The sequence below is a fragment of the Colias croceus genome, chromosome 13 (genome assembly GCF_905220415.1).
Source record: "Colias croceus chromosome 13, ilColCroc2.1".
NCBI lineage: Eukaryota > Metazoa > Arthropoda > Insecta > Lepidoptera > Pieridae > Colias > Colias croceus.
In genome coordinates, this window is record NC_059549.1 from 3,665,531 (window position 1) to 3,682,720 (window position 17,190).

Consider the following 17,190-nt stretch of genomic DNA (forward strand, 5'->3'; position numbering starts at 1 on the left):
CATCTGAAATCTTAATTTGAACGAATTAGATAAATGAGTCTAAAAAGGTCTCAGTCTCTGCGTAAGAAAGTCCCTGTAGCCAGTTATCAAGTAAAATTTTCAGTTTGCGAAGGAACTTACATTAAAAGTTTTTCGTACTAACTACCAAAATTTACATAGTTTTGCAAAAACATATTTTTTAAGGCAGATATTATTAAGACTCTAGCAATAAACTTAATCAATACTTATGTTAATTTTTTTAATATGATGATCAAAAACGCTCATTCGGTAAAATAGATTACAACGAATCGTGTAGTAAAAGAGCCACAACGTGAAATTCGATGGCTGTTATACTGTAGAAAACACTCATTAACTATTCGTTGAAACTTCAAAAAATTATTGAAAGACTGCATAGTGAAGTCCGTGTCATGGCTGCTATTCTTTTCGACGACGATTTGAAGCAATGAAGCAAAGCCATGACGCATTGAACATTTAATTTGTGTTAGTAGTTGTGTTATAATATTCAACTACTGCACAAGCTGAGTAACCAAAACAGTGCCTAGTGTACCAGAATCAACTTTTTGTATATGGATTTGGAAATTTCTTCAGAGGAAATATTTTCATTTGACACTAGCTGCGCTTCGCGGTTTTACCAATGTGGCTCTGCTCCTGTGTCTTAGCGTAATGATATATAGTCTTCCTCCGTAAATGGGCTATCTAACACCGAAAGAATTTTTTCCAATTAGTCCCCTAGACGGTAGACCATTAGTTCCTGAGATAAGAGTGTTTAAACAAACAAACTTTTCAGCTTTATAATATTATAGTTATGTATATATGTATATTCCTAGTAAAATCTTCTTTCAGCGTGGGGTTATGATTGCTTTAAGTGTTTAATTTGTAAATAGCCAATTAAATAAATATGCTTAGGTTCGAATTTTCACTTTTTATGACAAAACAATATTAAACACACAGAAACTATAATATTATAATTATTAATATCTATCTATGGATATCTAAAATATTGGAATGAGACGTAACATTGAAATAAAAGAATATGTACCAATTAATTTAGTTTAATAGCTATCCAATAATTTAATTTAGTCCAAGGTCAGTTCACTAAGGGGTACATGGTGGAAGAATTCGTTGATATTCTCAACCACAGCTTTGACGACATCTCTAATGACTGGAGATCCGACTTCGAGGATAATTTCGTTTCCACTTTCTTTGATAACGTCGTTGGCTGCTTGCGCTGGAATGGGAAAACAATTTGGTTTATTGTTTGTTATAGTATGCTTAGGTAAAGTATGCTTGACCGCCTCCTTGGTACAGTGGTTGACGTGTGAGCGTCGAACCGAGGGGTCCTGGGTTCGATTCCCGGTGTAGACGAAGAAACAAAAATGTCTCGGTCTGGCAGGACACAGAAGGTTGATCACCTACTTGTCCCTAAAGAAAATCGGTCAGTGAAACAGATGTATGCATCTGCCCCTTACCCCACTACGGGGACACGGGACTTCACTTTACAGAGGTAGTATGCTTATACAAAAGGTCGTATTACAACCCGTTTAAGACTGCTGCAAATTCATCTCAATGAATAAAAAGTACCAGTTAAAAAAATCGCGTTTTCATATTGTTCAGTAAAGTTTTTAGAGCCCTGCTTAGAACGATATATTTTTAAAAATAATATCAAGTATTAATTGATAGATAAAATAACATTAAATAAATGAGACTATAAAATATATTGGATACTAGATTTCCGCCCGCGGCTTCGCCCGCGTTTGCAAAGGAAAACCCGCATAGTTCCCGTTCTCGTGGGATTTCCGGGATAAAAACTATCCTATGTGTTAATCCAAGTTACCCTCTATATGTGTGCTAAATTTCATTGTAATCGGTTCAGTAGTTTTTACGTGAAAGAGTAACAAACATCCATACATCCATACATCCATACAAACTTTCGCATTTATAATATTAGTAGGATGTGTTTCTGTTTCTTTTAAACTTAATCGCCTACAAATATTTCAATTGCATGCAAATAAGCTCCGTCTAATTTTGCCAATTTTTATGAACAGGCAAATCTGCAAAATTATACTTTTTCTATAGACATATTATTTATAACTCCTATTTAAGATTTTTATGGTAGACCAGATAACCGAGTGATAAGATCATCTGAAGGTAAGCTCGCTATCGCTACTTTTAAAGGGTTAGGAATGAAGGAAGGAATGATTAGGAGAATTAAAAGAAGCAAAACATTTGCAGAAGTAGAACCTCTCCAAATGAGTTTTAAATTCTAAATGGGTAGGAATAATAAAAGAATTGGGAAGGATGAGGAACAAAATTATTATAGACTTACCGAGTACATCACTTCCACTGAGAAGGTTATCAAACACGACATCAGATCGGTCCTTTAGTTCATAGCTGTGTTTCCAGTTCTTGATGTCCCAGTGCATGGCTCCGTTTTTCTCGATTTCAGCCATATCAAGTTCCACACTTATCTCAGCTTTACCTGAAATTGTTGTGATAATAATATTAAACATAAGGTTTATAACACGTTTAAAGTTATCCTATTTGCAAGTTACTTTCCTTCAATTTTATGAAAATATCTGTTTTGAAATGAACTCTTATATTTTGATGAATTAATCCATTTTTAACTTATAATTAACTAATGTTAAAATATTTTTGAATGTCAAGCTCACGGGTCCATATCCATACGATATCCAAAAATCGAAGATTGCGACGACGCAGTTTCTCAATTTGTAGAAAACTTTTTTTGGAGTCATTTGAGGAAACAATTTCTATAAAACATTACTAGGTACACATTGTAATTATAGCAAGGACTGCCTGTTTGTGCTATTGTATGTCTAGTCATTACCTTCTTTAGGCAGTTAGAATCAAAATTCAATTCTATTATAACATTCTTTAAAATATGTAAAAAAGTCGTAACCTTTCGTATTACAGGTAATAAATTCAAATTCAAATTCAAATTCAAATTCAAATTATATTTATTTGCAAGAATGTAGTTACAAATTATAGATGTTTTCATTACAATATTATGTGGCTAATACATTCTACCCATTTATTGGGTGTGCAAATATTAAAAAAGAAAGTTGATTAGTTTAATTATTTAAATGTACACACAATTCAATTTTCACAATTACGCGAACGCACTACGATTTACACGATTATATCACTACACACTTCACTTATCACACACAATTCAGTTTACACTACTTCAAAGTCATAAATTCTTCAATGTCATAAAATTGTTTTACCATTAACCAGTTCGTCAGTTTATTTTTGAAAAGATTTACTGGTAGTTCCTTGAAATTGTCCGGTATTTTATTATATATTTTAATAGCCATAAATGTTACACTGTTTTTAGCTTTGTTGATTCTACACGTTGGGAAATGTAATTTGTTTTGGTATCTTGTCAACATATGCGAATTTACTTCTCCTTTCTTCTTAAAGTATTCCGGGTGATATTTTACAAATAAACATACTTCTCTTATGTACATGCAAGTTAAAGTAAGGATCCGTAATTTACTAAACAGAGGTCTACAACTGTCTCTTTGGTTCAAACCGCACAGAGCTCTGATACATTTTTTTTGTGAGACAAATACCTTCCGCACATCACAAGATTGTCCCCAAAGAATGATTCCATATGAAAGTACAGAGGAAACGTAGGCATGATAAGCATTTATTGCTGCATTCATAGAAACAGTATCTCTTAGACGCCGTAATACGTAAACGAAACGATTAATTCTGTCACAAACGTAATCAATGTGTTTGTTCCATTTTAGACCTTCATCCAACAAAACACCCAAGAATTTATGATGATCTACTTGTTCTATTACTTGGTTATCACACTTTATATTTAGGTTTATTTTGGAGCAATTCTTAGTATAAAATTGAATTATTTTTGTTTTTAATAAGTTAATTTTAAGATTGTTGTCTTCTAACCATTTTACAATATTTTTAACTGCTTCATTTATATCTCTCTCGTACGTTTCCTTTTCAGTACATTTAACAATTAGGGTAGTGTCGTCTGCGAATAAAACTGATTTGTGTTTCACTGATTTCGGTAGGTCATTAATATACAAGAGAAATAAAAACGGGCCGAGCACACTTCCTTGTGGTACACCTGATCTATTAGTTTTTTTTACTGATCTATATACGTTTCTTGATTGATTTACTATTTGTTGTACTTCCACATACTGATCTCTATCCTTTAAATAACTAGCAATCCATTCTTTGGCAATTCCTCTTATACCATATTTATCTAACTTAAGCAAGAGTAATTCATGGTCTACAAAATCAAATGCCTTGCTCATATCTAAAAATATAGCGCTTACGGGTTTTTTTTCGATGAAGGCTTGAATTATTTCTTTCACCATATCAAAGCATGCTAATGAAGTGGAACTATTTTTCCTAAATCCAAACTGTTCTTTACATAAGATCTTGTTTCTATCAATATAATTTCTAATTCTTTCTAAGATTACTTTTTCAAATATTTTAGATATCACTGGTATTAACGCTATCGGTCTGTAATTTTTAATATCTTTTGGATCGTCTTTTTTAAATAATGGTTTTATCACTGATGTTTTTAGCGCGTGTGGAAAAGTTCCCTGTTCCATCGATAAATTTACAAGAAAAGACAACGGTTCGCAAATATGGTTACTGCAGGATTTTAATATTTTTGTACTTATTCCATCTGTTCCTACTGAATTAGTGTTATTAAGTGATTTTATTATTTTACAAATTTCGATACTGTTTGTAGGTGTTAAGAAAATAGTATTGCAACTTTCTGTAGTCAAAGTCTTTTTTATGGCATTTACATCAAAATTAAATTTCGTTTGATTTGTGATGTCAATAAAAAAATTATTAAACTGTTCGCAAATTTCATTCATTGAGTTGTATATTTTATTATTAACTACAATCTCTTCAATTTCTGTAATATTAGTTTCGTCATTAATATTATTAGATATCATTTGCCATAAAGCTTTGTTCTTATTTTTTGCCAATTTAATAAATTTTTCACTTTGAATTTGTTTTGACTTAAGAATGCACCTTTTTAGTATATTTTTATATTTCACATAATGATTCCAACTATGAGTATACATTTTTTTAATATATATATTTTTAAGATAAAGTTGTCGCTTTCTTATACAACATTTCTTCAATCCTTTTGTTATCCAGTTAAGATTAGATTTTCCTGTACTTCTCTTTATCTTAATAATAGGAAAACAGAGATCATAAAACAGTTTGAATAACTCATAAAAAGCATTAAAGCATTCATTTAAATTATTAAATTCATGTGTTTCGGAGAAGCTTAATGATGACATACATTCACAAAATTTACGAATATTCTCATTACAGTAGTCTCTTTTTGTCTCAAACCAGGATACGTTTGTTTTGCGCTTTGTCATACTAACTTTTAATATCTGTGCCGTTTCATGGTCTGACAAACCGAAGTGTAGTACTTCTGTGTTCACATTTCTTTTTATATTTGTTGCTATTTGGTCTATGCATGCATTTTTCCTAGTAGGTGTTTTTATTAAGCATTCAATATTAAAGTTCTGTAGTAAAGTAATGAGTTCATCTGAAAACTTAGTCTTTTTAAGAATATCAATATTCCAATCTCCACATAATATTATTTTTTTATTTTTAAATCCAATCCTTTGTAATATATCCTGAAGATTTCCTATAAAAATATTTATGTTTTGACTAGGGATTCTATATATACAAATTATCACTGTATTTAAGTGCTTTAATTCTATACCACAACATTCAAATAATAAATTGCAACCATAATCCCTTATGAAGTCTAGATTGGTGCATGGAATGTCATGCTTAACCAAAATACATGTTCCACCTCTTCTTTGTTTACGAGAAAATGATGATATTAATTTATATCCTGGTAATTTAAGTAACTGTTCATTTCCTTTTTTAATAAACGTTTCACATAAACATATTACGTCAATGTTGTGTGATTTATCTAGTTGTGATATTGCCAAATATAGTTCTTCTGACTTATTAATAGCTCCGGCTATATTTTGATGTAAAATTGTCAAAAATTGTGTTTTAGATACGAAAAAATTTTGAATTTGATGGAGTATTTTTATTTTTCAATATTAAATTACTATTTGGTATGTCCTCATTTAACTGGTTCGGTTTTAGAGTATGTAAAACATTTTTTGACCTCTTAAAATAATAGGGAATAGTTCCTTTTTTTACTGGATAGGAATTGTTTTGATTATTTTGGAATGTATTGCATTTTTTTGCAGAAGCAAGCCTTTTTTTAATATTTTTGGGATTTAAAAATGTATTTGCATATTCTAAGCTGTCAATTTCCATATTTAATTTATTTGTTAAATTTTCAATATAATTAAGTCTGGAATTATAAAATGTATAATCTTCATCAATATCAATATATGTACAATTTGTATGTCCTCTTAAAAAAAGTTTCATTTTTGTATTAAGAAATTTCTCATTCAAGTAACGGTTATATTTTACATTTAATATAAATATTTTATTATTTTTTAATTTTCCCAATAATTTTAGTAAATTTGAAATTAGAATATATGGATTTTTGTCATTGGAACCTAAGCCCAATATTAATATATCTTCATTATTTACAGATTGTATCAAACTTTCACAGCTGTTTAAAATTTCACTTGAAGAAGCATGCGGTTTTGTCAAGCCAAATATTTCATAACAGTCGTTCCACTTATTTTTCCGTTTTTCCAGCATACTTATAGACAAATTTCTAACGCGTTCATCACCCATAATTATAATTTTACGTTTTATTACCTTTGTGCTGACATCTGTTATGGTTTGTTGACAATTGGTAATTTTATTTTTGTCGGTACCGTCACATTCCTTATTTAATATTAGTGGCTTAGTTATGTTATAGTTTAAAGTATTTTTATCCAAACCCATATCAGTAGTGAAGCTATGAGAATTGTGTTTTTGTTGTAAGTTAATTAATGTTTTTTGCTTGATTTTAGGATAAGTGTTGTGAATAAATATATTTTCGTTGTAGTATTTTAAAGGTGAGTGCCGTGGTGTTTTAAAACTTATATTCATTATTGTCTGTTTTATAGGCGTTTTATTCGAGATACCTGTTAATGTTTTATCCGATTTAGTATTTAAAATTATACTTATCAAATTCTGTACTTTTTTCTCACTTTTGTGTAATGTTTGTCTAAGATTATAACATTGTTTTGTTAGGTTATAGATAGATTCTTGTGCGGATATTAATTCGGTTTGTAATTTGCTTATTTCTTGATTCTCATTGAACACTATTGAGGTATTTGGAGTAGATATATGTTGACTTGTCTTTGTAGATAAATCCGTGTAACTTGAACTGGATAAACTTAAAAAAGAATCATTTAATATTTCTTGTAGATTTGATTCAGACCTTTGTTTAGGGAGTGTTTTCTTTCTGATAGTTATATTATCCATTTTATAAGTTCAAATAAAGTCGTACAATGTATATTTAAACCGTTACATAGGTACTTAATGTGTGACTAAATATTATAATTGTTGGTCAGCTGTTCTTTGTTTAATGACACCTAAATGTCAATTTTATAAGTTAAAATCTGTAATAATTGTGTTTTACTTACGTTTTGTTTCCGATACTTTACTTACGTTTTGTTTCCGATACTTTACTTACTACTTATTAGGTTTAAATATAGTTACTGTCTCCAACTTTCTTTGTTCCAAATTTGACGTAACGGTCGTTGTATGTGATGGTTTTTTGAATTCCGTATTTCCACGTAAATCGCAGGTTATTGACGAAGATAACATTAATCGCACTTATTTATTGATTACTTGTTAATTTGAACACACTTTTTTATTAACTTTTGTACTTTTAATAATTTTAAATTGTAAAAAACTCGAGAGCTGATGTTACGTATGGCACTAGCGCCACCTGCTTCCAAAATAAATACTCACGAAGTGCGACGTGGATCGGTCCATTTCCTTGAATCGAGAGGATCAGCAGTTGTCCGTTCATTTCATAGGTCCCTTCAAGCTGACCAGTGCATAAAAGCTTCAAAAACATTTTCGACTTAGGCTTGTCATATCTGGAAATTATTAATAATTCAGAGTCAATGTTTTTCAAAGAAATATTATAATTTCTTCTAGAATATCAAAGGCCTTATTATTCATATCTTAAAAAAATGTTTAAGTAAACTCCTCTTTGTATAGGTACAAAGGTTAGAACTTGGAGTAAATAAAAAACGTTTCCGTGTTAATTATGCATGCATTTTAAATGCGTAACAAATAATTGAGATGTGTGCTCATGAATACTACCGTGATCTAATCTGATTGAACTTTTTACTTAAATTCAATAAAAAATCATTTGAAAATTTATAACCATTATGTTTCAAAGATACTATTCCGGTTGTACTGAGAATTATATTTCTGTACCAGTCCTCCGCCAGTAGCTTCGCCTGCGAAGTTCATAGGTTTCGGAGTATATTTGTAAATTTCATCCAAGTCTGTTTAGTGGTTTAAAAGGCAGACATACAGACATTATTACTTTCGTATTAAATACAATTACAGTATAATATTAAGTAAGTGAGGATTTTTAACCCTTAGTATACAATATTTTAGAAAATTACTTCAAAAATTACTTACTTGACTTTCTTCATTACGCAGTTCCTCAACCCAGTAACGGTATAGTCTGTAATAACAAGCTTCAGGTTGGGCGAGCTGGCATCAGTCTTCTTGATGAGGAGGGGGTCCAGGGACTTGACTCCGTACTCTGGTAGTCCACCAGCGAACATAGGGATGGCAGCTTGAGCAGAATCCTTCATACATTTTGAATCACCCCCCTTACATTTTGTTATGAAAGAGGCTGGAATCAAAAGAATACAGGTAAATATTTATCAAAAGGTTGGATCAGAACGGTAGTTTATTATGGACGGTTTTTAGAAATTATAGGGATAAATAAATTAATACTGCACGATAAATGCAAATGTTATTCTATTCACTTTGCATTTAAATCATTTATTTAACTACTATGTATATAGTCATATATTTAGGTGTCAAGTTTGTTGTACGATTGTTTTAAGTTTTATAGCGTACTAGGTTTCCGCCCGCGGCTTCGCCCGCGCATCCAAAGAAAAATAGGTCCCGTTCCCGGGACTTCCGGGATTGCATCATTTTCCCGGGATAAAAAGTAGCCTATGTCCTTTCTCGGGTATCAAAATATCTCCATACCAAATTTCATGAAATATATAATATATAATAATAGTTTAGGCGTGATTGAGTAACACACAGACAGACAGAGTTACTTACGCTTTTATATTTATAATATTAAGTATCGATAATACAAGCATTTGTAAAGTTTTGAACCTTAGTTTTGAACAATATAAAAAATCGATGCGGCATCATGATCGAATTTACAATTTTTTTTACACTTGAACTTATGCTGTTTTAATGCAAGCGTAAATGATAATTAAATTCTGTTTAAAATATTGCTCTACTTTTTATTGCATTAGTACTTTGTATAATTTTCCTTATAATGTGTAGAATAAATGATTTTGTTGTGTGAATGAATGTTTTGTTTTTTTCTTTTAGATAAATTCAACACGATGCATAAAATATTGGATTTTAAAAAAAGTTTTAAATAAAAATTTCCTGTTCTTAAATTGAGGTGCACGGATGCCAACTTTCTTATAATTTTGAGGTAATTTAATAAAAAAATATTATTAATATATAATACTTTTAAATATTAAAATGAAAGTATTCAGATAGATTTGGATAACACACCCCTGTTATGTTCTGTTATTATACATATTGCGCATAAAAATTGGGGAATCAATTTTACTACTGGAAATATAGAGTTTTACATACATATATAAAAAACAATTAAGTTAGTCATGCCTCTCTCTATTTAATGGCTCTCCGAATTGTAATTCGTATATAATATTGATAATTATTATCGTATTATGTAAATGAATCATTTAGCGTCATCACAATGTAATTGAACTTGATCAAATCATTGATTTATTTTTCTGTGCTATTTTTTCAAGACTAAGCTTTATCAAGGTAGACTGCTAATCTATACAATAATAATGAATCACCAAATGTATAAAGCGTAAGGACTCGAGAACGGCTCGAAAAATTGGGCAAAGTTTTTTAACGGATTGCTTAGGCATAAGGAAGGTGCTTATGGAGAAAAAGCACGATATAGGGGTAATGGGGCAGAACAACGAACACCAGACGTTTTCGTGACCGTTTAAATGTAAATTTGTTTGCATGTGTTCATCTTCGTCCTCTCAAAGGAAATATTGCATGTCGTTAAATAGTCCCTCTGAGAAATAATTAATTGATTGCAATTACTGGTTTATTAGCATTGTTCTACTGTGTATGGTTTAATGATTTAATGTGTACATTTTTTTTGTAACAGGAAGCCGGCAAATTGTCTCTTTGATTGCTTGTTACCATAGCATCGTCTACTATAATTAATTTTACCGTAGAATTGAAATTATCATAAAGCACGAGGAAAGTTTTTCTTTAATTTTACATTTTAGCATTGTCACATTCATTCAAGAATTGCGTTTTGGTTTTAATTTATAATCTTTTAACTATCGAATGGAGAAATATTATTTCACGACTAGCGACCGCCCACGACTTTGTACGTGCATCCCCGTTTTTCCCCGTTCCCGCAAGAATTTCGGGAAATCCTTTCTTAGCGAATGCCTACGTCCTAACATCTACCTGCATGCCAAATTTCAGCCCGATACGTCCAGTGGTTTGGGCTGTGCGTTGATAGATCACTATATCAGTCACCTTTGAGTTTTATATATATAGATTTTGAATATAAAACTTCCACAATGCCTATCATTATTTTGGAAAAAAATGCAATCTGAATAGTTTATCAAAGGAAAAGGAGCCCAGCATCAAATTAATGGAAAATATTGCAAGAAGTAGGGAAAAACTTTTTATGAGCTATTAAGATGCGTGAATCAGTCAGTATTCATATAAAACTTATGAGTAATGCTACCAAATGACCTAGTAACTGTTTACTTTGTAAACAAAATACTTTAACGTTGTTATGATATCGGAAGTAAATATACTGACCTCATGAAAATATATTCCATAAGGTTAAAAAGTCGTTTACATATATCATTGAGTCAGTACATATCAAGGATTTATGGTTGTTCAATCTTAGTTCGGTATTTCTTATATTATGTTGTATTTCCATTACTTTTATTATATTTGTATAATACGATCACGATTTTGATAAAGATAAAGATACTTATCAATACTTTATATTACAAAGCTGAAGAGTTTGTTTGTTTGAACGCGCTAATCTCGGGAACTACTGATCCGATTTGAAAAATTATTTCGTTGTTAGATAGCCTATTTATCGACGAAGGTGAAGAAAGAATATTTATGTAATTTAAAACTATGCAACGAATTTTGATGAAGGTTTATTTAATAGATAGAGTGATTGAAGAGGCAGGTTTTAGTACATAATTTATTAGGTGATAGATAAAGCGAGCGAAGCCGGGGGTGGAATGGTAGTTTTTTGATAAAATCACTCAGTCTGTCAACTGATCTGTCTTTATTGGAAATGAAATCCAAAAATTCTTGCTATGTTAAGTGTATCTAGGAAATTAAAGGCTATTTTAGGATTTCTAGTAATTAAAGTATTGAGCTATTAAACTATGCTTTATCTGGAACTATTCAATTGAGCCTCTTAAAATATAATGTTTAGAAAAGTGGCTAATATTGTAAATCATTTTTAATAAAATATGTGAAAAGATCTGTAATCGCATGAGAGTGTAGGAAAACTGCTTTACAACAATTAAACATTCGAAGAAACGCTGACTTATCATGATTTAGTAAAAAATAAGTTTATTTAATGTAATTATATTATATTATTCAATATAATAGTGATTATAATAAACTTTTTCCTCCTTTATTTTAAACTAGCAGTCCGCCCCGGCTTCGCCCGTGGTACTTATTTACGTTTTCTCTACATAAGAACCATCCTCGTACTTCAAGGAATATAATAAAAAGAGAATTAACGAAATCGGTTCAGCCGTTCTCACTTACCAACACATTTTGGGATTCATTTTTATATTATAGATTAGTCGCTTATATAGTTTTGATCAGAATTTCTAAGTAAGAACCTTTAGTATTGGACAAAGCTAACCGATTTCAAAAATTCAAAATTTAGGATATATGTGTTTGATCTTCGAATGTTATAAACAATATAATATGTACAACGGACGAAGCCGGGCGGACCGCTAGTTAAATATATTTAACTACTATTTGCGGATAAACCCGCGAGCAATAGTTTTAATTTTTAAAGCTTTTACATTATAATATATAGTATTATTATTACTGCCTAATCACAAAAATATGTTCAATGATTTTCATATGAGTGACAAACATACATTCTTAAGTATGAAATTCATGCATTTTTTAACCGACTTCGGATTTTTATCAATTCGGCCGGTATATTTTTTTTTTTTTTTTTTATGTATGTACACCGATTACTCCGAGGTTTCTGAACCGATTTACGTGATTCTTTTTTTGTTCGATGCGGGATGGTGTCGAATTGGTCCCATAAAAATTTTATTCGGATAGGCCCAGTAGTTTTTATTTTATGAGCATTTTTGTCTGTAGGTATTTGTAAATTTTGCAAGTGCAAGTTTGAAGTCGGTTGTTTTTAACGCAGTTATCACGTCTTGTTCAACATTATAAAGCTTTCGTGTGTATTATGTTAGTAAGAGTATATTATGTCGCATTGGACTTTTCGCGTACATGCTAAGATTGAAATTCAATTAAAATTTTAAATGATCAGAATTATTTTGATATAGGTAATCCATACTAATATTATAAATGCGAAAGTAACTACTGTCTGTCTGTTACTCAATCACGCCTAAACTACTGAACCAATTTGCATGAAATTTGGTATGGAGATATTTTGATACCCGAAAATGACATAGGTTACCTTTTATTGCGAAATATGTACCACGGGCGAAGCCGGGGCGGACCACTAGTAATATATAAAACTTAAATGAACAAAATTAACCGTAATATATTAACCGATAACAATTATAAAAAGAAAAATAATTACCTCCATAAGTGCAAGTAGAACACGCCAGAAGAAGCACTAAATATTTAATTTCCATCATTTTTGATAAATTACTTAACACGTATGTTCACGGCCGATGCCTGATGTTGTTTGTTTCGATAACAACCAAGAAGGCTTTATAAACAAGACTAGGTCCACGTGACACTAGTCTATTATGAATATAATATTACAGATAATTGGTAGAAACTGACATTTTGTAGAATGGCTAATTGGTCTATTCAGGATGTGTGGCTGTAGATATTAGAATCTGACGTTTTTCATTGATGTGTTTTATTTTTTTTTCATTCTTTCACATACCCTTCGGGATGTCTGATAACCAATAATATATAATTAATGCGTTTGTCGAATTTTTTTGTGTTTTTTTATTAAATAATTTTTAATTGATGTTTAAATTCAAATAATTTTAATTAGATTGGTGGCTAGTATCAGTTTGATTTCTCAATGCATGGGTTGCATTCAATAGTCAAACTAACAGGCTGATACAATGAAATGCAATAATTATTACTTCATAATATTTCTGAATAGAACCTATGATTATTAAATTAAAATTATGATATCTTGTCATTTAAAATTATGACAGTATTTAACACAGTGTCAGTAACATAAAATAGTTCATAAAAAATCATCTTCAATCCTCTTGTAATCGGTTTTTTGAGCAATTATATTTTGCTCCGTACATTTTATTTGGCATAAGTTTTAAATATTAAAAATAATGACTTATTTCTCGATAAAATCTATGATAATAATATTTTGTATACTCAAGATACTGATATTTTTTGTGGATTAGATTTACTAAGAGAAACAGAAAATATTTACGAATTTAATATACTTTTCTACATTACAGTAACGATTTCTAAGTTCATTACACTTTCCAAAGACACAGGTGAACTTCCCATGGGTATGGTAAATGGTATGAAGTTAAAGGAAATAAATCACGCTTATAATCTGACAAACGTTTCAATTTATGTATATAGATCCTTTTTGAATTGTCCTCTCTGATTTTATTATTAATAAAATAAATAAATATTTCAGGACAATTTTCACACACGGCACAATATGATCCCATACTAAGCTTTCGCTTGTGTTATAGAAACCAGATGGCTGATAAACATACATATATAATCTTTAAATAAATACTTATATAGATAATTTAACACCCAGACACAGAGCAAACATCTATGTTTATCACACAAATATTTGCCCCGGGTGGGAATCGAATCTACGACCTCTGCCTTGGAAGGCAGGGCCACTACCAACCAAGCCAACGTAGTCAGTAAGTGTTGTTTGGTTAAATATTATGTTTTTTGTTCAGTTTGTGATGTTTTTTGGAAGCGCATTATTATTACAGTGGGATCATTTTTATTAATAGCTCTAACCTCTAGCACGTAAAGCTTTGACGAATCCACCAAAATATGCTCCTATTTTTTTTCAAAACTATATTTTTATTTAAATTATTATAAATTTGCTGCATTATACCACATATTATACTTATCGTTTATGTTTTTTTTAATATTTTGAACTTAAAAATGACAATTCTTATATAATTTAAATATCGTATATTGTCGAAATTTCTTCGTGATGATGTTTTTTTTTTGTTTTTTTAACGCATAATAATATAATGTACTGAACTAATAGGAACGTAACTCAGTTTAAATGGAACTCGGACGAGTTTTTATAGATGTTGATAAGCAATTTTACAATTATTGTTTTAATAATTTTTTCTCCACTCCGTATTATATTTTAATTAATTTAATTGTTTCCTTCTAGATGAAAAAACCTGTATCAACCTCACTACTTTCAGACTTTAAAATACTGTCGATATAAAATTAGGTAGAGCATCTGTTGATCACATCACCTAAATTCTATTAAAAATCTAAGATTTCTAGATACAGTCTTTTTTGACTAAGCAAATATAACCTTGAATTACCATTTATAAGAACTTTATACGGTAAGAGAAACTTAAGATTTGAGGGAGCACAATTGTACAATAGCTTGCCTAAAGCAATTAAAGAATCCTCATCAATTAATATTTTTAAAAATAAATTAAAGACATACTTAACTAATTTCGATAGCTGATTGTGTTATACTAACTGCAAAATTGTTATTTCTCATATTTGTAAAAGATCATATTGTATTGTTCTTGTTTATGAGATTAATAAAGTTCTTTAAACCGAAATATTAAGCGGTTCGACTGGGTGAGTGCCTGGCGATCTGCATTACAGGCTTTTGCCTATCGCAGACACCAGTCCTCTCCAATTTATACTATCTAATACTTTGTAACTGGTAGAATTGTAAGTTTTTGAGGAAAATAAATAAATAAATAAAAAATATATACCAACGACCTGCTTTCGCTGTATGAGTCGCGATGAAATATTGTTTCTACCTCCTAATATTGTAGATTCGCAGGAAAACAAGATAAAAGAAAAAATAATATTGTTCTGAAATAGATGTGATTACGTATTAGAAGGAACCAACAATAAGCAGAGATTTTGAAAGTTCAGTTTTAAAATCATTAACTAAAAAAGTCAAATTATCGCATGAATAAAGATTTAGGTGCTTTATATTTTTTCATCTTTATATCAATAAATAGCTTAAAAATGATTACGTTTTATAACAATTAAAAATTTCCATTGCTAGTCGGAATTCTCCGAACGCAATCAATATAAAATACGTCGTATCTTCAATTAATAATAAAATTATTAATAATTGCTAAAACCGGCTTCAGCAAAACCTATAAAATAATATAATATGTATTTGATCATAAAAATATTCCTACTTCATAGTAAGTTAGCTATTGCTCAGATTTAGAAACTCCATAGGTAATATCGAAACCTGAAAATATGCGGATACCATTTCCTTTTTTCTTCTGTTATATAAGAAAGAGAGTCAAAAATATTTTCTGATTTAAAAAAAAAGAAGATAAACATTTTGAAGCTAAATTCCGACGGTCCATAACATGTCTATGACTACAAGAAAAATTAACATAAATTAATAATAATAATTAGAGAATATTAATAATAGGAACAAGAACGCATGTTTGTTTGGGTAGATGTATTAAAAATAGCGAAGGTTAATAAACTTCAAATATTATGTACCTAAAATATCTATTGTTATTTCCTTTGCGTCAAAATTAATGTTATAGGTAAGAAAAGGTCACGTATCGTGTATATTAAGAGAGTTAAACATAGAATTTTCTTTATGTCGTAGTACCGTGTTCAATGACTTCGAAAAAAAAAAAACAATGCAGGTTTTAAATTATTTTAAAACTATAAATAAAAAAAAAAGATGTTATATTATACTAGATTTCCGCCCGCGGCTTCGCCCGCGTTTTCAAAGGAAAACCCTCATAGTTCCCGTTTCCGTGGGATTTTCGGTATAAAACCTATCCTATGTGTTAATCCAAGTTACCCTCTATATGTGTGCTAAATTTCACTGTAATCGGTTCAGTAGAATTTGCGTGAAAAAGTAACAAACACACACACACACACATCCTCACAAACTTTCTCATTTATAATATTAGTAGGATATTATTATAAAGATATTTTATAAAACATAATCCTCAACAATCCTTGCAAGAAATCTAATTAATTCTGTATAAATGTTACAAAAAAACGACTATACTTATATCAAATATTGAATCGTGTTTTGATTCTAGAAGATAAATGACTGCAGAATATAGATATTAGGTACGTAAATTAGAAAAACAATAATCAATTATTGCTTTTATAACTCCTTCAAATATTTGGTGGCGTATTTTTAAAGTATTTATTTACCATACCACTTAATTTATTACTAATAATAATTCAGATAACAATTTTCCTGCGTCACTAAGCCGTGTCATCGAAACTCAAATAAATAATCTATTAGGTCATAAATAATTAATAACTTAAGTTATATAGAAATCGAATATTATTGCGAAAATTGTGAGGATCTTACGGATAAACAATAATTTTGTAGGGGTTAAATTATTTTGCATTGTGTATTTTCACGGATTCATATAGTAAGTACCTTCCTAAGTACCTTTTTGTTGTTTTAGTATTCATTTCAAGTATTTTTGGTTTTTGTATTTTTCCCTGTTTAATGTTTATATGACT

The 17,190-nt window shown here is 30.0% G+C and overlaps 1 protein-coding gene across 1 annotated transcript; it reads right to left on the minus strand.

Moving 5' to 3' along the window:
* Positions 1-1,036: 1,036 nt before the first annotated feature.
* LOC123696712 lies at positions 1,037-13,214 on the minus strand. The gene is made up of 5 exons (XM_045643068.1): positions 13,079-13,214; positions 8,617-8,836; positions 7,930-8,060; positions 2,327-2,479; positions 1,037-1,228 (listed from the first exon to the last, which is right to left on the minus strand). The coding sequence occupies exons 1-5, from the start codon at positions 13,134-13,136 to the stop codon at positions 1,077-1,079; spliced, it is 714 nt and encodes a 237-aa protein (XP_045499024.1). The 5' UTR covers positions 13,137-13,214; the 3' UTR covers positions 1,037-1,076.
* Between the last annotated feature and the right edge of the window lie 3,976 nt (positions 13,215-17,190).

Bases quoted from the DNA above. Each gene is read 5' to 3' on its own strand.
- LOC123696712 (XM_045643068.1), bottom strand. From the start codon at position 13,136: ATGATGGAAATTAAATATTTAGTGCTTCTTCTGGCGTGTTCTACTTGC. The intron at 8,837-13,078 runs GTAATTATTTTT...TTTTGATTCCAG, and splicing joins TTCTACTTGCACTTATGGAG to CCTCTTTCATAACAAAATGT. The intron at 1,229-2,326 runs GTAAGTCTATAA...TTCCCATTCCAG, and splicing joins CAGTGGAAGTGATGTACTCG to CGCAAGCAGCCAACGACGTT.